The following is a 24,176-nucleotide window of genomic DNA, read 5'->3' on the forward strand; positions in this document are numbered from 1 at the left end:
CAACTGTGAGCAACTTGGAACCTTCAAAAGTAACATCCACCACAGGGCACCTTGAGACCCAAACCATCAGCCCCACTGAGATGGCAAGGATGAAAATCCCATTCAGCCAAAGGAAAGGTTACTTGACGACAAAAGAAATTAACATGCCACTTCAGTCACTGGCAAATGGCCAATTCCTGGAGGCTGTGCCCAAAACCACTACTCAAGCTGTGCTGGGGCTGCAAGAAGTCCAGAAGAGCCCTAACAAGCAGCGTAGGGTGTCTGTAATGCCCTCTCTAGAGACACCCAAGGTCCCAGTAACACATCCAAACACTGGGACTGCAAATACTACAAGCATTGGTGCTAGTCTCCATGATACCTCACATGTTCTGAGCATATCAACTGATATGCATGTACAAGAAGCCACAAGCGGCCATGGGCCAAGAAAGGGAGGACACCCCTACACTGCCACTTCTGCTGGCACATGGCCTGTAACAAGGGAGTCGGAATATAGAGGGCATCCTACCAAGGAAACCCTTATTCAGGAAACGCAATCCCTCAGCCCACCTGGGAGAGGGGCTACAGAAACCACTTCCATGCAGACCAGAACCCAAAACTTCTTGAACACTGAAGAGGGAACACCCATTGCAGACACTGCTACTGAAGTTGTGCATTCCACCAGGGTGGTGGTGCTTCTGGAGGCTCCTGAAAATAAGACTGTTGGTCTAAGAGAGCTGGCAAAGGAAGAAACTACTAGTTACAGAGAGGAAGGTGGTCTGTCTACTATCCATCCTCTGATTTCAAATACCCTAAGCACTGAAACTGAGCAAGTGCAGTCTACGCAAGTAAATGAGCAGATGCTTCCTGAGAACTGGCCCACCAGTCACCCTGAACAGGGGACAGGCAAAGCCACAACTAATACAGCCCAAACAAGTGGAGAATATACCAGTCTAATCTCAATGGGTGGGGTGCCTTCCCTAGAAGCTGAGACACACTGGTTTGATCTTGCAGAGGGAACCTCACTGCAGCAGGCTTCACCACATCAAACTTTCAGCCCAATTGAATTGCAAATTGGATCTCTAAGCAGCCAAAAAACACCTGCAATGATCCTCCACCAGGAAGAATATGGCCAAACACCAACGTCCACAGAAGGGATGCAACCTGCAAAAATGGAAGTTTTAGAACTACAAGGGCTTTTTACCAAGTCTGTATCCACACAGTCTCCTGAGACCCCAACATCAAGACTAGAGGTCAGTGTCTCTTACAGAAAGAGAGGCAGAGGAAAACCCTCTCTCCTCTCTATAGGAACAACACTGTCTGCCGAAAATGAGACTTACTTGCTATCTTCTACCAAGATAGCACTTGGTACAGAAGCTTTAGCAGGTCAAACCACCAGCCAAACTGAGCTGGGAATTACAGAAGTTTCACTAGCACAACTTCTTGGCTCTCCTACACCTGCAGAGAGAACAAGCTTTCCAGGGGCTGAGGCAACAGAAGCTGTGAAAGTTCCCAGCAACAGTACAGAGACCAGGGAATCAACTCCAACAGCAAGGACTCCATCTGCAGGAACTGAAGTCACAAGACAGTCTTATTCCACTACAGTGAAGGCTACTGAGACCCCTAGCAGCCCAAGTGAGAGGAGGGGGTACACAGCTACAAGTGGCTACAAAAAGAAAAATGGAGAACAAGCCTATACCCATTCTGCTATTGGAAGCATGTCTTCTACAGGAAGTGACCCAACTCATAACAGTCCCTCCCTGTGGCCTTCCTACTACCAAACTGCACTGGCTTCCACAGAGCCTGTGAAGACTCAAATAGAGTCTGGCGCTCCATCTCCTGTTGGAGGAATTCCATTTGGAGAGGTGGAACCTACACATATTGGATCTTCCCTTGAGACCCAAACCCCAAGCACACCGGCAGGGGGCAATGGAGGGAAATACACCTCCATCAGAAGAGAGCATGTAACACCAGTGAGTCACTGGGATCTGGGAAATATCTCTGCCCCAGAACACCACTTGAGTTTATCTGAGAAATGGGCTATCAACACCACCAGACTCGCCAATGGTGAACAGTCAACCCCACAAGCACAGGCTCAGAGAGAGAGAACTACCATCCACTCTGCAGTGGGAGTGATGCCAGTCCCAGGCACTAAAGAAGCACATGGCATAAAAGTGACTCATCTGAAACGGGCTTTTCAAAAGCACCCTGGTGACTTGTTTGCAGTGGACCCAGAGCTCCTACACCTTGTTGGCAAGAGGTCCTTGCCAGATCTAGGGGAAAGCCCAGCCCCGCCCCATGACAGCAATCCAAATCTCAAAGTGATTACTCTGACCCATGGGGGGACACACATGCAGAGTCCCCTGCTCTCAAACTCTCTAGAAAAACTAAGGGCAAAGGTTCTAGAAGCATTCCAAAAGAAACACATCCTGTTGCCAGAGTTTCAAGTGTCCCCAATCACTGGATTATACCCAGCTGCCAAAGAGATCAAGAGTGTTCCTTGGCTTGAGACGAGTGCCGCCGCCGCTGCTGCTCCTGACCATAAGCATAGGCTCTACAGACCTAAAGAGCATCTCTTCTCAGACAGGAAAAAGACAACTAGCCTGACTCCATTCCTGCTTTCTGCTGAAGCAGTGCTGGCAACAGCACCTCCTGCCATGCACAAGCCTATTGCAGCTCCTCTTCCCAAGAGGCAGTCTAGCTCTGGTAAACGTGCCCATCACATCCTACCAGCTCAAAGGGCTACAGTGCAGCCTGCCTGGCAGGTCTGTGACTTTGAAAAGGACTTGTGTAGCTGGCAGCAGAGCGATACTGATGACTTTGACTGGATACTTGCTGGGGAGAGACCTTCTCCTAGATCAGCAATTGGTGGCAACCTCTCTGAAGAAACCCATTCTCCCTCCAGGGGTAAGTTCTGCTATCTCTTGGCAGGTCTCTGAGCAGTGGGGTGGGAGTAACTGCCATGGGACCCAGGAGTGACCTGCTCTCCACAAGGGCTGGTTAAGCAGGTCAAGTACCACAATCTTATCAGCTAGGTCCATGAAGCCAAACACCAGGGGAGTTTCCATTGGGACAAACTAGTGTCCAATGCCATGGCAGCTTTCCCTTCTGGTGACTGGCAGTCTACTCCACAGGAGGAAAGGAGCTATGCCAGACTGAGCATGCTGCCCTCCGATCAGCACTGCTTGGCTGATTGATCACAGGGAAAGTTCCTCTTGCAAGGGAAAGGCCCCTCTTGTATGAGGTCTGGAAGTGCCCAGCCTTGCACTTGGTTTTAGGCCTGGGAGGACCAAAGTAGCTGGTACAACTCAGTCCTAGTCTCTCTGACCTCAGTCCTGTCGTGTGTGTGGTTTTTTTCTTTTTGCAAGGGTGGAAGAGCTGAGCAATGGGAATAGAAGGGACTCTAACAAAACCCTAGAGTCAAGTAACCCAACTATCCTCTGACTCCATTTGGAGAACAGAAGTCTTAAGACCACACAGTAGAAAGCAGGATGTGGAGTCTAACTTCTGAGACTTTCCCAGAGGGCCCCTGGCAAAACTAGGGTAACCAGATGTCCCAATTTTTATAGGAACAGTCCTGATTTTTTGGAGCTTTTTCTTATATAGGCAGCATTACTCTTCCTCCACCCTACCCCCAGTCCCAATCTTTCACACTTGCTATCTGGTCACCCTAGGCAAAACCAGTGAAGATCAGTGACTAGCAGAGTTGGTATTCCATCTCTAAGTTCTGAGGCTTTCATGCATCCTAAAGAAATGCAAGGCATGAACCATCCCCTAACTTCCTTTGCAGCTCACTTAATAGCTAAAACTTAGTATCCCTGGGGAACAAGCAGTGCTAACATGGACAGATGCCCTCTATGGGTGTCCACCTCTCCAAACGGAATGGGACTTCTACAGTATCCATATACTCAACCCACCACAAGCCAGGAACTAGACTCCTGGAAGTCTAACCCTAAAGCCATTTGGAGGATGCAAATTCGCACTTCTGGGTTACAAAACCCTTAATCCCATACATGGCTGAATTACCAGCTCTTCTATGTGCCTCATTCAATCTTGTATACATGCACTGTCACCTGGCCTGTCTGCCCCTCCCCTGTTAAGGGAATTTCTTCCTACCATGGTAGCAAGCAATCAGGGAGGATTACTACATTTTGATTCAACTTGTCTTCCACCAGGCAGTTACATCTCCCTGAAGTCCCCTTCTGCCAGACAAACCACAGGACATAAGACTTCTCTAATCAGCCCCATCCTGCATAGGATTGGATGCATCCACTTCTGGTACAGCCCCCTGGGCTCTGTCATGGGTAAGCCTGGCCTTGTGCCTCTGACAAGGCTTGAGAGAATGTAAAACTGACTAAATCAATACACTGGCAGCAACCTTGGTCTTAATAAGCACCTGCTCTACCACATCCTGGCTGAGGGCTCCCAGCTGGGGAAAGGAGGTGGGGCAGGACTGGCCCCTGAATTCTCAGCACAGGACTGCATGGCTTTGTCTGGAGCTGTAACAGATGTTTCCCATATTAGGCCTTTGGAAAAGCTCCCCCAGAGGCCTAAGCCTGTGTCTAGATCAGTGGCTTTCAAACTGTCAGGACCCCGGAGTGGGTCACAACTCCCTTTTTAATGGGGTTGCCAGCACTGGCATTAGACTTGCTGGGGTCCAAGGCTGAAGCCTGAGCCCCACTGCCTGGGGGAGAGCCCAAGGACTTCCATCTTTGGGTGGTGGGACTGAGGTTATAAGCCCCAACCTGGGGCTGAAGCTTTGGCCCCTTCCTTAGTCTCAGTTGTCAGATGGGGGTCACATTGCAATGACATTTGAGAACCCCTAGTCTAGGTGATCATGTGTCCCATGCACATGATGGCTTTTTGGTGTAAGCACATGGTATGTCTAGTGGTGGCCACTATACTAGCTAAACACTTGCTGTTTTATACCTGAGCTACAACATGGTGGAAGTGACTATGATTAGCCCATAACTCTCATCTGCAGGGGGCTTTAGGGAGGGGACAGAGACCACATTTGGTTTGTTACTGGCCTTTATCAGAGTCCATAGCCTGTTGGCACTAGTTGTTTGCTTGAATTCTCTCACCAGGCACAATAAACATCTATATCAAGTTGGCAGATGCCCCTGAGTGGCACAGAATCTGGTCTGCCAAGGGGAAGCAGGGCAGAGACTGGCATCAAGTAGGTGTGGAGACGTCAGTGTCACAGAAGCTGCAGGTGAGAGCCCTTCTGGGTTGGTCTTAAGTCTCAGCTATCTCTGGGTGGGGAGGGAGGAAGCCATATAGCGGTGGTCAGGAGGCTCTTTAGGAAGATGCCTGGTAGCTTCAAGGGGAAAAGTTGTACCCACTCTGCTGCCACTTACAGATCCTTAGCAGAGAAGGCTGTGGGAACTAGGTATGTGCCATAAACACACAACTTCCTGCTGTTGGCACTCATGCAGCCCAACTCAAAGCCATTATCCACTGACATCTCTCTCCTCCTGCAGGTGATGGTGGAAGGCGTCATTGGCCCGGATGCAGGGAGTGACGTTGGCATTGATGACCTGTCTGTCTGTGTGGCAGAGTGTCAGGGAGGCTGTGATGAGCTGATTGCTTTATACAAAAAGTGAAATGAGCAACCAACTAAATAAACCTTTTTAAAATGCAAAATGGTCCAGAATCTTACATGGGGCTGGACTGATCAAACCTTGGTCAACTTGGGTGCTGGCACATGGGACATCAGCCCTGGAGAGGTTTGTGTGCTGACTGAAGCTTGAGTTTCTGATGACTGGGTGGGTGTCCCTGGGAGGAAGGACAGCTGGACTCTTACAGTGGGGAGGTGAAGCTTAGGCACTCAGTTGAGTGGCTTATCTCCTCAGCAGTGGGGGAGTGGGGGTGGACTCATTGCTGGCATAAGAGCAATTAGACCTTGTCATGGCATCTAGCCCCAATCTGAACCTTAGAGTCCAAAAAAAAAAATGGGGTACCAGCATGAATTCCTCTAAGCTTAATTACCAGCTTAGATCTGATAAGCTGTCTCCAACCAGGACTTGGCGTGCCTGAAACTCTGGTCTCCCCAAAACCTTCCCTGGGGACCCCTAGACCCAAATTCCTTGAGTCTCACAACAAAGGGGAATAAACCATTTCCCTTCCCCCTCCTTTCTTCCTCCCAGATCTTTCCCTTCCTGGGTACACCAGGAGATCACTGTGCTTCAAACTCCTTGAATCACAACACAGAGAAATCAGGTTTCTTCTCCCCTCCTCCCAGGCTTTTCCTCTCTGGGTTATCCTGGAGAGAGAGACAGTGATTTTAAGTCCTTGAATCTTAAAACAGAGGGATTCCACCTCCCCTCACCCAGAGGCAATACAGATTCAAGCTCTGTGAATCTAAAACAAAGGAAATTTACCTTTCTCCCCGCCTCCTCTCTCTCGCCCACCAAGTCCCTGGTGAGTACAGACTCAATACCTTAGCATTAACAGGGGTGGTAAATCAATTAGGTCTTTAAAAAAAGTTTTTAATAAAAGACAGAGTAAAGATGATCACTGTAAATTCAAGATGGAATATTACAGGGTCTTTCAGCTTATAGACACTAGAAAGAAAACCTCCTCCAGCAGAAATACAATTTAAAATACTTCCAGCAAACTACACATTTACAAATAAAGAGAAACAGCTAAAAAGACTAAACCCCCTTTCTACTTGCACAGAAAATTAGAGAGCCTGTAGTACATCTGGTCACTCTCAGATCCCAGAGAGAACAACACAAAACCCAAAAAACACAAACAAAGGCTTCCCTCCACCGAGATTTGAAAGTATCTTGTCTCCTGATTGGTCCTCTGGTCAGGTGTTGCAGGTCACTGTTTGTTAACCCTTTACAGGTGGAAGAGACATTAACTCCTGTCTATCTGTTTATGACAGACCTGTTTCAGCTTTTTCCATTTCACCCTTTTCACAAAGGGGTCTTCTCAAACACAGTACTATGTGGGGGGAGAATCTTCCAAAATGTTCAGGTTTTCGAAGGGGTTCGAAAATCAACACACTCCTGCCGAGTGCCTCAGTTCTACTCAAACTGAACTTTGAGGGAACTGAGGAGACAAGAACTGGCCTCTTCCCCAGATCTAGAGCTGTCTTGGAGAGCATGGGCAGCTAACCTAGCTTCCAGCCAGTCATGTTGGAGTGGGACCTGTCAGAGGCAGACTTGGCTTCTCCTCTGCTCAGAGCAGTGAGATTGCCTGCAGGGGGTGGGAGTTTTGGCTTAGCTTACATCCCTCTGCCATTGTTCAAAGCTGCTGGCACACAGTGATACTCTGACAAAATCCAATAGCCCTGGCCTTGTCTACACTCCAGTGGAGCTAGTCACTAAACAGGCTAGTTAAATCAAGGGACTGGTACCAGAATAGCTACAATGTTTTGAACCGTAAGGGCCTGTTTCTCAGCAGGGTTTGTCTAGATGGGGTAAAGTGTTGGAGTTTGAGTGTTCCTAGTTTGTATTAACTAACCCCTGCCCACGTGTCTGAACTAGCAAAGAGTGACTGGCTTTATGGAATAAAACAAGGACGCTGACCTGGTTTTAAACTCTCCTTCCATGTAGACACAAAGCTAGAATTTCTGCACACTGGCAGGAGGTGAACCCATACCAACAGCTTCAGGTTCCCCTCAACCCCATGCACTGTTGCATCTGATTAGCCCTCTCCGTGCTAGGGTCTTAAACACCTTAGCTCCCATGTTCTCTACTATCCCTGGTCTACTGCAGTGTAGACATGCGGGCTTGGGCTGAAGCCTGGGCTCCAGGAGCCTGAGAGGGTTCTAAGGCTCATGCTCCAGCCCAAGCCTGCATGTCTACACCCCAATCAAACAGTCCATAAGCCTAAGTCAGCTCACAGGTCAGCCATGGGTTTTTAAATGCAGTATAGACATACCCAGTGTAAGAACCTCTGGCTTAGCTCAGGAGTTAGCTCTGGGGCAGGAGCACCCAAGGGGAAAAATTAATGGGTGCTCTGCACCCACTGGCAGCCAAGCTCCTCTAACCCTCCCACTTTTCCTCCCCTGAGCGTGCAATGTCCTCACTCCTCCACCTACCTCTCAGCGCTTCCTACCCAATATTAGCATGCTCTGGGAGGAGCAGCTTTGGGGAAGATGTAGGGATTTGGGGAAGGAGTTGAGGCAGGAACTTTGGGGAAAGCATTGGAATGGGACCAGACTCAGAGGGAGGTCAAGCACTCACAGGAAAGAGGAAAAGATGGTGCCTATGCTTGTAAACATGCTTATTGACCAACTTTGATCTTGTGCACATCAGTGTAAATCTAGAATAAATGCAGTACAATCCAGTTTTACACTAGGATAAGTCAGGGAAGAATCTGGCTCATTTTCATCTTCCCTAGTAGTATTGAGGAAACTCTAACGGGACTCTGCCAGGTGCAGTAACATGCATCCTGCACCAAGGGGGATGGGCTTGTAGTCCCTCCACTTTCTCTGGTACCTGCCAAGATTTTCTTTCTCACAGTGGCACAGGTATAGCTGGCTCCCTTACAAGGTCAGATCTTTCCATGCAGGAGCAGTGGGTGTTCCCTAGAAGTGGGGGAGGGCACACTGTGCCCAAATCATGGCCCTGGCCCTGCTCGCTCCTCTCCCTCCCCATCGCTTGCCCTTACAGTCAGTAAAGAGGGAGGGTGTAGCCCTTCCACTTTTAAAAGTGATGGGGTCATGGCCCTCTAGCCTGCTTCATTCTGGCACTCCTGTTTCAGTGCCCATGTCCACAAAGACAAAATTGTTCAAACCCAGGTGCCTAACATTAACTACTTAAATAACAGCCATGCTGGGTCAGATCAGGGGTCCATCTAACCCAGAGTCTTGTCTTCCAACAGTGGCCAGTGCCAGATGCTTCAGAGGGAATGAACAGAACAGGATCAACACTCTGTTTCCAGTCCCAGCTTCTGGCATGCAGAGGTTTAGGGACAACCAGAGCATGGTGTTATACACAGGGCCAGTGCAACTTATTAGGTGACATAGGTGGTCACCTAGGGCACTAGGATTTGGGGGGCAGCATTTTCTTCAGCAGTGAGCACGGTGGCTGGATTTTCGGCCCCCCGGTCACCGCTGGTATTTAGGCAGAAGGAGCTGGGGCAGGGGAGCACGGGGAGGGCTGCCTGCAGCAAATAAGTGTGGGGGGGGCAGCACGCAGGGGAACTCTCATGTCTGACTGCAAATTGGTGGTGTGTGCAGGACCCTCTGAATTCCCCAGGACCGCACCTGAGTGGACTCACTGTGGGAAGCGGACGGAGGGGTATATGCAGACCCAGGAAGGTGAAGCCATATGAGCTTCTTGCCCTGAAGACCAAGGGTGGCTCCAGGCCCCAGCATGCCAAACGCGTGCTTGGGGCGGCAAGCCACAGGGGGCGCTCTTCCGGCGCTGCAAGAGCGGCAGGCAGGCTGCCTTCGGCAGCGTGCCTGCGGAGGTTCCACTGGTCCCGCAGCTTCGGAGGACCTCCTGCAGGCACGCCCTCGAAGGCAGCCTGCCTGCTGTGCTTGGGGTGGCAAAATGCCTAGAGCCACCCCTGCTTAAGATAGTCTGCTCCAGGGGAGAGAAGGGTCCCCAAAGTCCTGACTGGCTCTGTGGGGAGCAGTTCCAGAGTATCATCCGGGGACTCTGTGACAACTGGGCATTATGTGAGGATGTACTTAGGTTTGTTTTAACCCTAGGGTGGGGACCCTGACCCACAGGAACCCTAACCCTAGGGTGGTGAGCCGTACCTAGAAGGGCCACCTCCTTCCCCCTCTCCCCCTGCCAGGGGCACATAGTGATGTGCCAGCTGCTGGCCACTTCTGGAAGCGGTGTGGGGCCACTGCCCACGGCATGCAGGCAGCCTGCCTGCCTGCGCCCTGCTAGGTGGGAGTCGGGGGCAGGTTGTCAGATATTTGTCCTGCATGTTGGGGGGGCTATTGTTGGGGGGCCCATGCCACCACATGGTTTGTTTCATGGTAAATCTGTTCCTGACCTGGGCTGATGCCTCCTTGGATCTTTTAAAGGGTATGAGGGTGGGGGATCATGGCGTGGCCCACATTATAGCTAAGCCAACTCCTCCTTGCCTTAGCAGTCTGGGGGCAGCCCAGGAAGCTAGATAAAGCCAACTGGGTGGGGTCCCAGCAGGCTGCTGTGCAGAACCACAGGGAAGGCCAGGAGAGGTGTGGCTAGGTGAGAACTGTTGGAGGGGGACACCTAGTGAAGCTGCAGGAGGGAGATGTAGAGTGTGGGGAGACGGCATCAGCTGGAGACTCACATGGCTTGGAGGAAGAGTGGCTAGAGCACAGTCATGAAGCTATAGCACAGCGGCAGTATTCCAGCTGGGGAAAGGAGTGACCATGAAGCAGGTCCAACAGGAAGGGCCTTGAGCAGTCAAAAGGGATCAGTAACGAACCCAGGCTGTTCTGCCCTTGATGGGATAAGGCTCCAACCAAGAAGCTATTTCACCTGGGAAATGGGTACCAGGGCAAGAAGTGACAGCAAACTACAGGCCAGTGGATTGGGCCGATGGGAGCGGGGCTGCACAAGGAGCAATGGATGGGGATACTGGGCCATAGCAGGTGGGATCCAGAAAACAGGAAGGGCTTGTTGCTGAACAGTCTGGAATCCCCCATCGTTGGGGATTTTTATGTTTCAGAGTTAACACTGAGATGAATGGGGAAGTTCCTGCCTCTGTGCCTTGGGAAGAGCCGTGCTATGTGAAAAAAAGCCATTGCGACTCCAGCGCTTCCTTTCATCTTCTACCTCGCTGTCTGCATAGGAGTAGAGCTCAGTCCTCATTCTTGACTGTAGGGCTTTGTATAGCATCAGTTGTGTCCCCCAGGGTCCCTGCCCTGCAGCAAGCCCAGCAGAAATTTGTGGGCAAATAAATAGAAAGAGAGAAACAAAGTTTCAAAGGCATTTCCGAGCAACAAAGCCGTTCTGTGTTCTCATTTCTATAGACTTTGTTCCAGAGTCAACACATCCATGGACAGTGATGTGGCAGGAGATGCGCATCAGAGCTACTGTTTCAGGCTCTCTGCAGACTCAGGCACAGGCTGGCCCTGTCTGGGGCGGTGCCTCGTGGCAGACCAGTCTGGGATGGGGTGAAAAATGACACCTACAGAATGAGAGTGAAGCTGGGAGGCAGGTGCAGCTGGGGAGAATTGGGGGCCAGGCCAGCCCTGCTTCCCCAGGTCAGCCCCATCCCAATGCCCTCCCCTAATGCCCCCAAAGCAGCCTCACCCAATGCCCTTTCCCCCAACCTCCAGTCCACCCCCCTTCCTACGCCCCGTCCCCAATTCCCTAGGCCATCCCCATTCCAACAGCGGCTCCCAGCTCTAACCATCTAGCCCAATGGTTCTTAAACTTTTGCCCTAGTGACTCCTTTCACATGGCACCCCTCTGAGTGCGACCCACCCCCCTTATAAATTAAACACACTTTATATATTTAACACCATTATAGATGCTGGGAGCAAAGTGGCGGTTGGGGGTGACCAGTTGCGACCCTCCCCCCCGTACTAACCTCATGCCCCCTGAGGGGTCCTGACCCCCAGCTTGCAGTCCCTGAGCTAGGGCACCCACAACCCGCCAGGCCACCCCTCCCATTATGCCCCGCCCCCAGGCCAGCCCCTCACAATGCCCCGCCCCTACCCCCAGGAGAGTGAATCCCTGGAACCCCGCCCCTGCTCTGCCACTATCAAGATGGCGGCCAAATCGGTCACGCGCTGCTGCGACGCTCTAGCTCGTCGTCTCAACTCTATGATCTGCGGGCGTGTCCCTATGACAACGGCATCGGTTAGCGGCCGGAGCGTTTAGCGAAAGGAACGAGCGGAAGTCGCTGCCGGGACGTGTCCAGCGAGACCGGAAGTGCCTGGCAGGAGGAAGCTGGGTTGCCCTGGTAGCGGAGGAGTCTGGCCCTGAGGAGCCTCCCTTCCCCGCAGCGCCCCAGAGACTCGGCGGGGCCAACCCCGTCCTCGCGCTTCCGGGTCCCAGCCCCTCCCCCCCCGCGGGGTCCCCTCGCTGCTCCCGAGTCCTGCGGGGCCCCGCCATGGACCTGGCTCCTGCCATGACCGACATGTACGACCAGGCGCTGCTGGGCATCCTGCAGCACGTGGGCAACGTCCAGGAGTTCCTCGGCGTCCTCTTCGGCTTCCTGTACCGCAAGACGGATTTCTACCGCCTGCTGCTGCGGCCGGACGACCGGCTGGGCTTCCCGCCCGGGGTGGCGCAGGGCATCGCCCTCAAGGTAACCCGGGGCCTTGCCAGGGGCTCTCGCGGGGCGCAGCCGTGGTCCCGGCTTCCCTGCAGCCAGGCGGAGTTTCTGGCTTCCTGGCTGTAAGAGGAGCAGTTCGGCCAGGGGGTCACTGACGTCTGAGTCTGCAGGCAGCCCGAGACAATGGATCGGGCAGGTGTGAAGTGGGCCATGCCTGTCAATAGGGGGCTGAACCCTGAAACCAACAGATGGTGCTAACGTTAACCATTTCACTGATCAATTTGGCACAAAGATCCAGCCAAAGTACTTGTACCACAGTCCTAAAGGGCCTCCCACCCCTTTGCAAGTGCCCCAAGCCCCTCTCTGTCCCAGCTGCTAGAACTTCCAGCTTCCCCATGGTGACTTCACCAGTGTAGTTCTGCCCTGTTAGTCCAGGATGAACCGAGAGAACTGACAGGATAGGGACAGCATTGCATTAATGACTCTCTCACATCAGAATCTGAGTGGACCAGCATAGATCCTTGTCGGTTTCCCTCACAGAGTATAACTGTTGTTGTTCATGACACTGCCGCCTTGAGGGTTGGATCAGCCCTTCATCAGTTGTTCTCATGATGTATAGTGGTGGTTAGTAAAAGCAGCAAAGAGTTACATGTCACCTTATAGACTAACAGACATATTGGAGCATGAGCTTTCATGGGTGAATACCCACTTCAGTCAGATGCATGTGATGGTGGTGGCATGTGATGGTGGTTAGTGGCATTCTTACACCAGAGCCTAAGTGGGGCTAGCTGTATTACATGAGCAGTTTGCACATGGCCAGTGACTCCCTAGCAAAGGGTGGAGTTACTATTTGTATTTATTTCTCAAGCTTCTAAAAATGTTTGCAACTCCACAACCAAATAAAAACCCGGGCCTTGCCCTGGGGAGCATACAGTCTGTGTGCCATGACACAAGTGAGCACTATAAACACCCAAAGGGGATGGTGAGTGAAGGGAAAAGGGAAGGATGATGGTGAGATTGATCAGTACAGTGATTGTTTAATTCCTTTGTTATTTGCAGGTTACGTTCTTCTGTCATGTCTTAGAGGTTCCACATCATGAGGTTTTGGGAGGAATTGGAGTGAGGAGAGAAAGGTGTGTGGGCAAATAGGTTTGGGGAGAAGAGACGAAGGGAGGATGATGGTGCTGCTGTTGGAGAGGAGGGCACATGAAGGATCACTTCAGAGATGTGGGCAAGGGCAGCGTGATGGAAGAGGATAAGAAGTTGGAATGTGATGCACAGTACAGTGGGGAGCCATTGGAATGACACCTGGTGGATGAACTCTTCAGAGGAAAGGGCATGAGAGAGGATATTGACAGTAACATTTTGCACACATTGGAGGGGATACGGTTGGTGTTTAAAAATGCCTGACAGGGAGTGATTGCAGTAGCCAAGGCAAGAGGAGAAGTCAGAGTGATATTGACAGAGAAGGAGGGGAATTTAAGAGAGACCTTTGGAGGGAAAAGTGTGTGGATCTGACCATAGCTTGGCTGAGAGGGTGGGGTCGAAGACCTTTCCTCTAGGTTTCAGCATTTGCTTTCTATTTCTAAGCCTTGCTTTTCACACCGAGCTTCTCAGCCTTCTCATTTTGTGTTGAAATGCGCCTTGCTTGGCCTCAGCCTTTTGGCTCTGGAGTCTACGCTGATGGGCACATTGAGAGCAGGCTTTCTTTGGAATGCTTAAAACAAAAATGGCTCAATGGGTGATCCGAGTAAGGGAGATAGGAGAAGACCTGGTTGGTTTTTTACAGTCTAGTTTTTTTTATACTCAAAAAAAACTGGTAGCTTACATTTTAAATGTCAATTTGGGGGCATACATAATCAATCAGGAGTCAATATTTACCAGTTGGTTTGAAAGGTTTGTTGTTCATACAGCATTACAGAGCTGAGCTTGATGTCTTAGAAATCAATAGTCTGTAAAAGTTCCCTCACCCAAGGCTATTTCAATCGAAGTAAGATTGAAAGGAGTGTTGGCTAGTGGTTGGAGCCAAGGGCTATGGTTCAAGAGATTTGGAACTGGATTCTTGGCTCTGTCACTGACTTGCTTTGTGGCCTTGAGCAAGTGGATTCCCTCCCCTGGTTAAAATACAATCTTAATTATTTACCTTGCAGGCGTGTTGTATGGCTCAGTGCATGTTTGCAAAGGATTCTGGGACTCATAAAAGCCCCTAGAAAAGTGTCAGATATTAAGTATTTCTTATCATAATAACGTTTTAAGGAACTGGAAATTGCCTGCTACACATGTGCATTAATTTTCAATTAACAATTTAGTGCTGAGTATAGAGTTCCAGTGAAGTGCAGGGCAAGCATGCCTTATCTGGAAGTGCACATTTGAAATAAACACAGCCCCATTTAGTATGGTGTTTATGTGAAGGCATAAATGCACAGACACTAATCTAAAATACCCAACCTGCAAAGTGGCCAAGTCAGTGATGCTGTGGAAAGTTTGAATCACCTTGCTTTAGAGAAAGCTCTCTCTGCTTGGAGCTGTACTCCAGAGCTGCAGGCAAAGCAGCATAGAAGTGAACTGCAGAGAGGAGCAAAAATGGATTTGTGTCTTATTACTGAGTCATGACAGACAAAGGAGACCTGGAAGTTATTTTGTTCCTTCTTGTTTTTAAGGTTGAAGCCTTGCCTTCCTTGCCTTTTGCTGGAGGACCAGAGAACTAGTGTGGGAGTTTTCTCATCCCCCAGTGGAATGGACAGGTTGTATTTTTCAGGGAGAGCGTTCACTCCAAGTGTTTCACAGGAGTCTACATTAAATTGGTATAAACAAAAATAGAGGCAAACTAACGAGTTTTAAACAGTCTGCCTAACAATCCCTTTCCCTCTCAATTGCTCAGGTTATGGGTCTCTTGTGATGTCGTAATCTCATTAGTTCTCCAAGCAGTTCTCCAGGAAAACCAGGGAAGGCAATGTCTGATATTTCTAATGTTCAAAAAGACAGTTAAAAAACCCAGGTAACCTCCTCTTTGAGTAAACAGTTGGCTTTTCAGGGCTTTTGGCAGCATAAAGAAGCAAACAAAACCCATGCCCATTGTTTCCTTTGCAGATCATGTTTCAATAAACAGGACCGTAATGAGGGGGAGGAGCCAAGGGGCATGAGGGGACCACATAGGCAGTGGGCTTATACTAGTGTTGATGATGGTGGAGTGCACAAGGAAGCTGTGTCACTGTACTTCTGTGCTTCCCTGTCCAGCTGCAGTAGCCACTCAGAGCAACTCACTCTCTGTCCTCCTAAGGCCGCTGCCTCTCTCACCACAGCAGCTTGAGAGCAGCATCCCTGCTTTCCAGAAAATGGAGCAGAGTGCAGCTGCCGTTGCTTTTGACAGAGCACTGAGATCTGCAGAGACCTCGGGTCCTAACATCATGCATTGCAACTTAACATTGCATTATGGGGTTCAGATCCTGTCTCCGCTGCTTTGATGGCAGAAAGGGGGCAAAACAGCCCCCTGGGGAATATCTTCAGTACAGTGCTAGCATAGACAGCCTTCTGCGACCCCCATGTGCAGCCCCTGCCATAAGAGACTGCTGGCGAGTAGCCAGAGATGGTAAGGGGAGTCATTCCAAGAATTCAGAACTTCAGAGAAGCCCATCAACAACCGTAGCCAACTTCTGTAAGTTAAGAGCAGACCCTGGGGATGTCTTAACTCATGCTAGGGGCTGTTCTGTCTGCAGGGGCAGCCCAGAATCCTGTGTGTGCAAAGGAGATATAAAGCCCCCTTGCCCTCCCCCTGCTTGTCCTGTGTGACCCAAGGCAAGTACAGAATCTAGTCCCTGGACTTGTAGCCTGTGAGCGCCCAAAGGTGAGGGTGCCTGGAGACTCCACTGGAGAGCTCTGCAGCCTGTAATAGGAATTAGGTAGGTAAGTTGCTGTGCACGTGGAGCAGCAAATGAGGTGACAGACTAGTAAGTGTTACACATTCTCTCCTCAACAGGCCGTATCTTCTAAATGAGAAACTGTGTCATGTTCCCCCCTGAGGAATAGCTCAGGTCTAATGACTGTGTGAGTACAAACCACTGCACAGTAGCCTAAATCTTAATTTCCCCAGAGAGAGGCCATTCTGGGCTCCGGCTTCAGTCAATTCCAGGACATGCTGTTTCTTTCCACTAGCCATGGGCATTCAGAGCTGAGACACTGCTCCCAATGGTACTGTGCTGCAGACCAGTTCAGCGGTCACCCTCCCTTCTCAGCTCAGGATTTTGGGTCCTGTCCTGATTTAAAGGGCACGGTCTGAGCCTTGTCTCTGAATGCTCTGCCTTGGGCTGGTTTGTGTTTCATGATTGAAATGCAGCTGGCCGGGTGGGTCTCTATGAATAGCACATGTGAGTCACTCGCTGGGATTCTTTTGGAGCGGCAGTGCCTGGTTTCAGACTGTGGCTGCACTAACGTGTTCTTTGCCCTAATGCTTCTCCGGAGGAGCTGCTGGTGGCAATGTCACTCCTTTTGAGAGAGCTCTGCCCTTCAGGCTGAGTCTGCCTGTAGCCTGGCTCCTCCGTCCAGTGTATATTCCCAGAACTGCTGACTTCTCTAGAACTGTTGCTGTGTTACTTTCGTCAGCTTTCTGCCAGCCTGACCAGGCAGCAGTACTAGCAGGTATGGATTTCAGAACAAAAGCCCAGTGAGCATGTGAACTGGGGAGTTTGGAGGGGAGGAACCAGTGTGGGGTTAGGGTAGGGGTGAGGTGGTACAATTGGAGAAGTAGCCAAGACCAAGTGGGTTGGGGAGTGGTGAGATTGCACCTGAAGACGAAGGCAGGCATGGTGCAGGTTGGAAGCTGCTGACTTCTCTAATCACCCCTCCTTTGGCCTCTCTTCTGATCTCCCATCCTCCCCCAGTGGCCTCCCATTCTGTTTTCCACACACACAAAGCAAACCCAACCCATTTCTGTTTTAGATTAAAAAAGAGAGAGAACCAATGTAATGTTGTTTGTGTGAGAGAGAGCACGGTGTATGTGTCTCAGGGTAACTGCAGCCATGGTGAGCTGCCTCAGAGCAATGACCCCACAGTCCGCAGAAAATGGAAGAATACGTTTGCTTATTCCTGTGTCGCCTAAAGAATCTGTCAGCTCACTGCTCCAGGCAGGCCTGCTTTCTGTCACCAGTTTCCTATTAGAAGCAGTGCTATAACTGAACTATATCAGTGCCTCTAGTGTCAAGGTGCAAACCCTGCACCACGTCTACTTCTGAGATACATGCATATTAGCTCTGGATTGATGGCTTGGCTGCCTGCTTATTTGCTTGATTGGCTTTATCTCTTTCAGGCATTCAAGAGCTTTGAACACCTGGCCCGTCAGGATGATGAGAAGAGGCAGCGGGAGCTTGTGGAGAAGATGAGGAAAAGGGAGGAGGAAGGGGCAGCAGAGAGGACAAACGTGCCTGCTGTAGCTCAGGAAGTTGAGATCCACTCGGCACCAGAACCAGTCCCTGGCTCAGATGATGGTGCTGCGGCCAGGCCTCATGAGCCCACTGCAGCAGAGGAGACAGCTGAAGTGGCAGAGGGCTCTGTGGCCTCAGGGCCACCAGGAGCAGCTGCCGCAGTGGAGTCCCAGCCATCAGCATTGCCCAAGTAAGGGTTTCTTGTTATGGTACTTCCCTTGTGTCCGTTGCAAGCCTAAGCAGCTCATTCTGAATAGAGTCTAGTCCTCAGTCCTAGCTCACAAGGTGATGGGGTTGCGGGAAGGCTGCACTTCCCCAGGGTGGTGTTTAGATTCTCCCAACAGAGATAATTGTGTTGTGTGGACACAGGGCAGCCCCAGCCTTGTCAGACCCATCAGTCAGAGGAGGTGACATGGGTTCACAGAAGCATAGCAAAGCCTTCAGATTCGGTTTCCTTTGCTCCTTTTTGGGCACTTCAGTCTATCTGCTCTCTTCTTCCCTCTAAGCAGTGGAGGTGGTCTGTTAGCACCTCCCTCTTCACAACATTGCAGTACAATTGTTTGCTCAGCCAGGTCGCTAGGCCTTCCTCCCCCACGGTCAGGTCACACACAGTCGAGACAAGGCCACAAAGCATCTTTTCTTCCAATATGGGATGTGGTGCTACCTGTGCATCTCCACGGACTCTTCTACTTGACTGTGATCTGTGCATTCAGGGAAAAACTGGGCAGCTGTCTCATAATGCCTTGGGAAGTTAGGTACCCAACTCCCATCGCTTTCAAACTCCCTCAGTCCGCTTTGAACACTCTGACTATGCACTGAGAGCAGACACACATGGGGCAGTGCACTCTGGGAGGTTACCATGCAGAGAACTGGGAGCAGGGAGGACCAGCCAAACTGGTTATACCAGCGCAGTTAGGGTCCAACTGCACAGCAAAACAAATGACCTTGTCCCAGCCTAGGCTGCAGGCCTGGGTGCACACCAGCTGAGTAATCAAACCATATATAAAGCTGATTGTTTCACTCCTTCATATGAGCTGCAGTGTCAATGGGACCAGAAGGTCAAGTTGTTTTCTTTTGTTCCTTGGGGTTTCTCACTCCCCTGTGGAAGATCGACCTGGCTCAGTCCAAGGCCAGCGCATACATTCCAGAGCAAAGCTGGAATCTCTTCATTTTTGAACTGGCCAGTTTTTAAAGCCTCTGCGCAGACGTCTGTTACACTTGTGTGAGTGAGGAGCATTCTGCTGGCCTGGGATCTCCTAAAACAATGGCAAATGACCCTTTGCAAGGCTAAGTCAAAGTGTCACCCCTTTCCTAGAGTGATGTTGTGGGGAGGAGCTGTGTCTGTTTCAGCTGGGCTCTGCTCCAGGTAATACCCACTTGTCATTCTGGAGGCGCTGTTCTAGAATGTTGAATGATCTAGAAGCACAGCTACTGCTGGGAATATATCAGGGCAAGTTCTTTGGATAGCTGGCTGCCCTGCCCTGCCCTGCCCATCCCATACAAACCACAAAGACCATGGGATGTGAGGATGGTGGAGAGGGATTGGATGGTACAGGGAACAGATGATGGCATACAAAGCATTTTGCCTCTAGATCAGCCATTTAGATCTAGAGCAGATTAATGAGTGAAAATCGTTACCAGCTGGTGGCTCTTTAACTGCCTTTGCGAAATGAAATTCAGTATGATAATTAATGGACAGGTGTCCACTTCATAACGGGGCCTGTGTGGTCCCCTTTACTGACATCCCCCTAAGAGATGCCAAGGATTGAATGGGCCACAGCAATGTCAGGCTGGTTAGATGGGGGCAGTTTGCACTTCTCTTGCCTGGGCTGTCCCTGTGACAGGGGCTGTCAGTCTCCGGTATCCATTCAGTAGCTTTCAGCAGCACTAAATTAATGGTAAACAGCAAAGAAGCATTAATAAGACACCAGGCTAATGAAGTATTAAAGGCCACACATGAGTCTCTCTGGGCTGAATACTTCCATCTAATCCTCAGAGATGGGAATGTTCCATGTTTCTCTCTGGGGAGACAATGCCAGAAGAAAGAAGAACGGAAGAAAAGGATTACCATAACTCTGTGTTTTTTGGCTCTTATAGTGGGGTATGTGTGTGAGATCTTTTATGTACCTTTCCCGTGGTTTGAGAGACCTGCTGTATGGGTTGTGGATCCGGAATGTATAGCCTTCCCTGCTTCTCTAGTTACTTTATATTGTGTCTATTAAAACGTTATTGGGGGTGGAAGGCAAATGTCCAGCTCCTCATATCATGGCCTTGTGCCCCGCGTCCCCAACCCAGAGCACACGGACCATTTCATTCCTATGAGTCTGGGGGTGCTAAGAGTTCAGAGCTTAGCAGGCTGGGCTCTTTTTCAATCCCCTGGCATCCCTCAAGAGCAGAGCCACCACCCAAAGGTAGGCCAAGGGTGATGGAACACTACCGGGACTCCCAGAGATGGAGAAGGATGGTTCCCCCCGCCTTGGCTGTGCTTTTTCTTCCTATTTCTACCCAAGCAACAGTGTGTTTGGCAGGACCATCCCCTCATCAGCAGATCAGAATATTGCAGGCAAAGGATTATGTGAAGTCCTTGCATCATTGTCTCCAAATGCTATCTCTTTGGTAGAGGAAAGGCATGAAAAGCAAAAGGCCTTGCATTGAAGTAAAGTCTCTCTAGCTCCCTCCTATTCCCCCCACCTCTGCTTATTGCAGGTTGAAAAGCTGCTGTACATGCACTGGCTGCAGTGGAGAGGAAGCTTCTCCAGCACAGTGGGCTGTGTTGATTTTATCCGCTTCCAGCGTGGCACGGTTTTGCAGCAGGACTGGCATGCGTGTAACGAGGAAACAAGCTGAAAGGGCTGGTTGTGTTGATGAGTGTCTGGAGTGGCTTTCCTTTTAGGAGCGCTACAGATAGGTCTGCGGAGCCTTTTGGTGCTTCAGAATGGGGCAACTGGAAGAGTGTGTTTTTGTCAGCACAGTCTAAGTAGCTTGCATGCTGAGTTTGTGCAGCAGCCAAGTGGAAGAATGGGACAGAGTGATCCCTGGGAGCTGGAACCAAGTCACTGAGCGGGTTGGTGACAGCAGTGAGCCTTCCACCTCTAGGTTTCCTGGGTAAACATGATGTATGTCGGTAATGAATGAGGCCAGTGAGGAAAGGCCATTGGAAAGAGAGAGGCTGATCAACTTGATTCTAGTGAGGAGTCTGACTCAAGACATCTTTGATCCACAAAAAGAACCAGGTGGCCTTCTGCTCCTGGTTGCTAGGACAGAGGATGTGAAGCAGGAGTGCACCCTGGGGGCTGCTGGGTTATTCCCATGTGGGACCAAATGCAGTAAGGATGGGAAGATTAGAAAGGAACACGAGCTTCAGGGAAGTAGAAAGAGAACGGAAGAAAAGAATGATGTTCTGCTACCAGAGTTATAGTTCTCCTGTGCATAAAACCTTCATTCTCCCAGGCTGTCAGTCTGGCACCTTTCGCTAGCATGAAATTTACAAAAAAACCTATTAGAATTGGCAGATCCCTTGAGCCTGCCGTGCAGCCGCTACTCTGGCTAGCATGGCTAAAACTGACTTTTTCTAAAAATACATTTGAAAAATTAAATCTGTGCAAAAAAGACCTGAATGCAAGCTACTAGCACTCAGGTTTAATTTCAGATTGATTGTGTTAAGTCTGTAGGACTAAGGTTTGACTTTCTGAGTTGTCCTCTTGCTATAAGGACAGTAGTTGCTGGGAGTAATGAGTATTTAAGGGTGGGCGCTTAAGGCCCTGTAAAAAAAAAAAAAGTCCTATGAACACATGTCTGGACTGGGGAAAATAAACAAGATAAATTAGAAGCGATACTAAGGGAAGGAGATTGACGCAGTGGGCGTAAGATGCATCTTGTTGTGGATGTGTGTGAGCTGATGGGTGCAGTGTCTGTTGGAGAGACAAAAAGAGCAGGCCCACACCTATTTAGCTGAGAGGCTTGGAATGAGCATGCTAAAGCTGGGTTCTGTGAGCAGCACTGATTCCAAGAGCAATTGAAGTTGTTGGCTTGAGTGTCTTAAGTCCGATAGTGTGGGAGATCAGGGACAAACTCTCTCTGTGCAACCTCATGACGTCGAAGACCAGCTGTGTCTCTCCTGTTGACCGCCTGATAAATTTGTGTTCAAGGGCTGGCCCTGGAGCTTCCATCCCATATGGGACAGTCAGGTGTTTAAACAGTGTGGTTGAGCTAAGTATCCAGCAAACGAGCTGGGCTGTCTAGTGGGTGCTGTAGTTTCAATGCCACTGCTATGAAGGAAGGCTGAAAGAATTGGGTTTGTTTAATTTGGAAAAGAGAAGACAGGGGACATGATAGCATTTTTCAGGTATCTAAAAGGGTGTCATAAGGTGGAGGGAGAAAACTTGTTCAACTTAGCCTCTAAAGATAGAACAAGAAGCAATGGGCTTAAACTGCAGCAAGGGAGATTTAGGATGGACATTAGGAAAAAGTTCCTAACTGTCAGGGTAGTTAAACACTGGAATAAAATGCCTAGGGAGGTTGTGGAATCTCCATCTCTGGAGATATTTAAGAGTAGGTTAGATAAATGTCCATCAGGGATGGTCTAGACAGTATTTGGTCCTGTCATGAGGGCAGGAGACTGGACTCGATGACCTCTCGAGGTCCTTTCCAGTCCTAGAATCTATGAATCTATGACCTGGGCTGAGCCTTCAGGATCTTTAGGGAACTCTACAGTAGAGCCAATGAATTTGTCTACAGCTCCTGGCTGGTGTGAGGTCTGCGTGGCTAGTGTTACTACACTGACTGAGTGTGGTTAAGCTTGGAAGGGAACTGATTTTGTAGGGCTTCTCCAGCGTTGTATTTTCTGAGGCTAACTGTGGTGGGTATTGTCCTGTTTGTTAAAGAATGACTCAAAGTGAAAAAAGCAGGAAGAGAGACAGCTTCTTTCAGTACAGCCTGCCCCTTCAGAGGAGTGACACTTGGGGCAATTTCAGGAAAAGCCACTCTTTCAGGGATGGGGAGTGTTGGCAGACATGGCGTTGCAGTATCTGCGTTGGAAATTCTTTTAGCAGCCTGGATCTTCCAGTCCCCTGTAGTGTGTGACGGGGAGATCCAAGAACAAGGCGGCCTTGTCATGAATACCTCATCCTGTGCGTGGTCCCTGTAATGGGCATCAATCGGTCACACTTGTTGGGAGAGGAATATTCAGCTGTCTGTAGGGAAGAGTACGAGATGCTGGGCTGCCATTCTTCAGCCTGCTCTCACTCTGGAAAGCCAGGCTTTGCTGAACAACTTTTCTGCTGACATTGCTGAGTGAGAAGGGCTACTTCAGGGCAGTCACCTAAGGAGCAGTGTCTCTGCAGCCCCTCTGCCAGCTAGACTGGATCTCCTCCTCTTTCAATACCCAGCCCCGAACCCATTGAAACCCCCTGTGTGACAACCCTCTCCCCACCTCCTCTCAAATGTGTGCATGGCTGTGTCATTGCAGGGATCAGTAGAACCGGGTGAGGAGCGGCAGATTCACTGGATAAGGGCTCACAGGCCCAAAGTCCTGCAGGAGTGCCCGCTGCTCAAAGAGGCTGCTCATAACTGGGATCAAGATTCCTGGCTTGCAGAATCTGAATAGGGCTGTTTTGCTAAGCTGATTGTAGCTAGTGCTGTCTGCCTCTGGGTGGCGCTGCAGTCACCTGAAAGAATGTCGAGGGCTGGAACGTGCGCTCAGATAATGGCTGTTAATAATTTAAAGAGTGAGTTCCTTCTGCACACACACCCCCGCCCCCTGACAAAATTCAGCGCCACCAGCCTGGTTAGTAGGAGCTTATGAATAATGCGCATCCCCAGCAGCTAGCTGAATGCAAAAAATGAGATAAAACACAAATATTTTTCTGTCTTCTCAGGGGGAAAAATAAAGAAAAAGCCAAACGTGTTAGTTCCCCAAACTTTAGTGCCGTGTAAAAGTAGGGCATTTAGCATCCCGGCTGGATGAGCCCCTGGGTTCCTGGGCTTGCATCCCGGTGCCTCTTGTAAACTGCCTCAGTATGGTCGTGGCTTTTACGTGGCTGCTCTCTGGATAGTGTCGAATAGGCGCTTGCCAGGGACTGTGTGGACAAGAGGCTTGGGCAAGTCACTTAGTCTCTCTGGACCTCAATTCCAGTGGGGGTAATAGCTGGACCCTTCCCCATAGGGGTGTGTTTGTGTGTGTGAGTACGTACGTTAAAGATGATGAGGTTCAGATACTGTGGGAATGGGGGCCAGAAAAGTACTTTGACAGACTCTGTTATGATGAAGGTGTCTTCAGTGCAACTCTTATCCACCCACGTATGCAGGCCATTCCCAGCCCCACTGCAGGGCAGAAGTTTCCCTGGCACTTCTGCCTGTGTCTACCCACCATTCCAGTCCATGGGTATCTCGTGAGCACGTCTCCTGTCAGTTACTCTCTCCTAAATCTCAAGCCACTTGGTACTCCCACCTCCTCCCTTTCGGTTGAGCGTGGAATGACCACATCTGAGGCAACGTGGGCTTTGATCGCGCTCATGCAAATAAAGCGCTTAGCTCTGCACTCCCCCTTGGCAGTCCTTGCAGCAATGAGATGGGGTAGCCTGGCTGCAGCCACCT

General features: G+C 50.2%; 2 protein-coding genes across 2 annotated transcripts in view; both read left to right on the top strand.

Annotated features, from left to right (window-relative positions):
• Positions 1–4,162: 4,162 nt before the first annotated feature.
• LOC142046217 (MAM domain-containing glycosylphosphatidylinositol anchor protein 2-like) lies at positions 4,163–5,612 on the top strand. The gene is made up of 3 exons (XM_075061954.1): positions 4,163–4,280; positions 5,064–5,191; positions 5,460–5,612. Exons 1-3 carry the CDS (start codon positions 4,277–4,279, stop codon positions 5,580–5,582), a joined length of 255 nt encoding a protein of 84 aa, XP_074918055.1. The 5' UTR covers positions 4,163–4,276; the 3' UTR covers positions 5,583–5,612.
• Positions 5,613–11,798: 6,186 nt separating this feature from the next.
• The window catches only part of NUDCD3 (NudC domain containing 3), a 61,047-nt gene continuing 48,669 nt past the window's right edge, over positions 11,799–24,176 (top strand). The window contains exons 1-2 of the mRNA XM_032763319.2: positions 11,799–12,198; positions 17,468–17,772. Coding sequence (XP_032619210.1) covers positions 12,001–12,198; positions 17,468–17,772 — 503 coding nt within the window. The 5' untranslated portion in view covers positions 11,799–12,000. The remainder of the gene's footprint in view (positions 12,199–17,467; positions 17,773–24,176) is intronic.

This window comes from Chelonoidis abingdonii, chromosome 2 (genome assembly GCF_003597395.2).
Source record: "Chelonoidis abingdonii isolate Lonesome George chromosome 2, CheloAbing_2.0, whole genome shotgun sequence".
Taxonomy (NCBI): domain Eukaryota; kingdom Metazoa; phylum Chordata; order Testudines; family Testudinidae; genus Chelonoidis; species Chelonoidis abingdonii.

Excerpts from the sequence above, each read along its gene's own strand:
- LOC142046217 (XM_075061954.1), top strand. Across the intron at positions 5,192-5,459 it reads CAGTGTCACAGAAGCTGCAG|GTGATGGTGGAAGGCGTCAT; the intron begins GTGAGAGCCCTT and ends CTCCTCCTGCAG.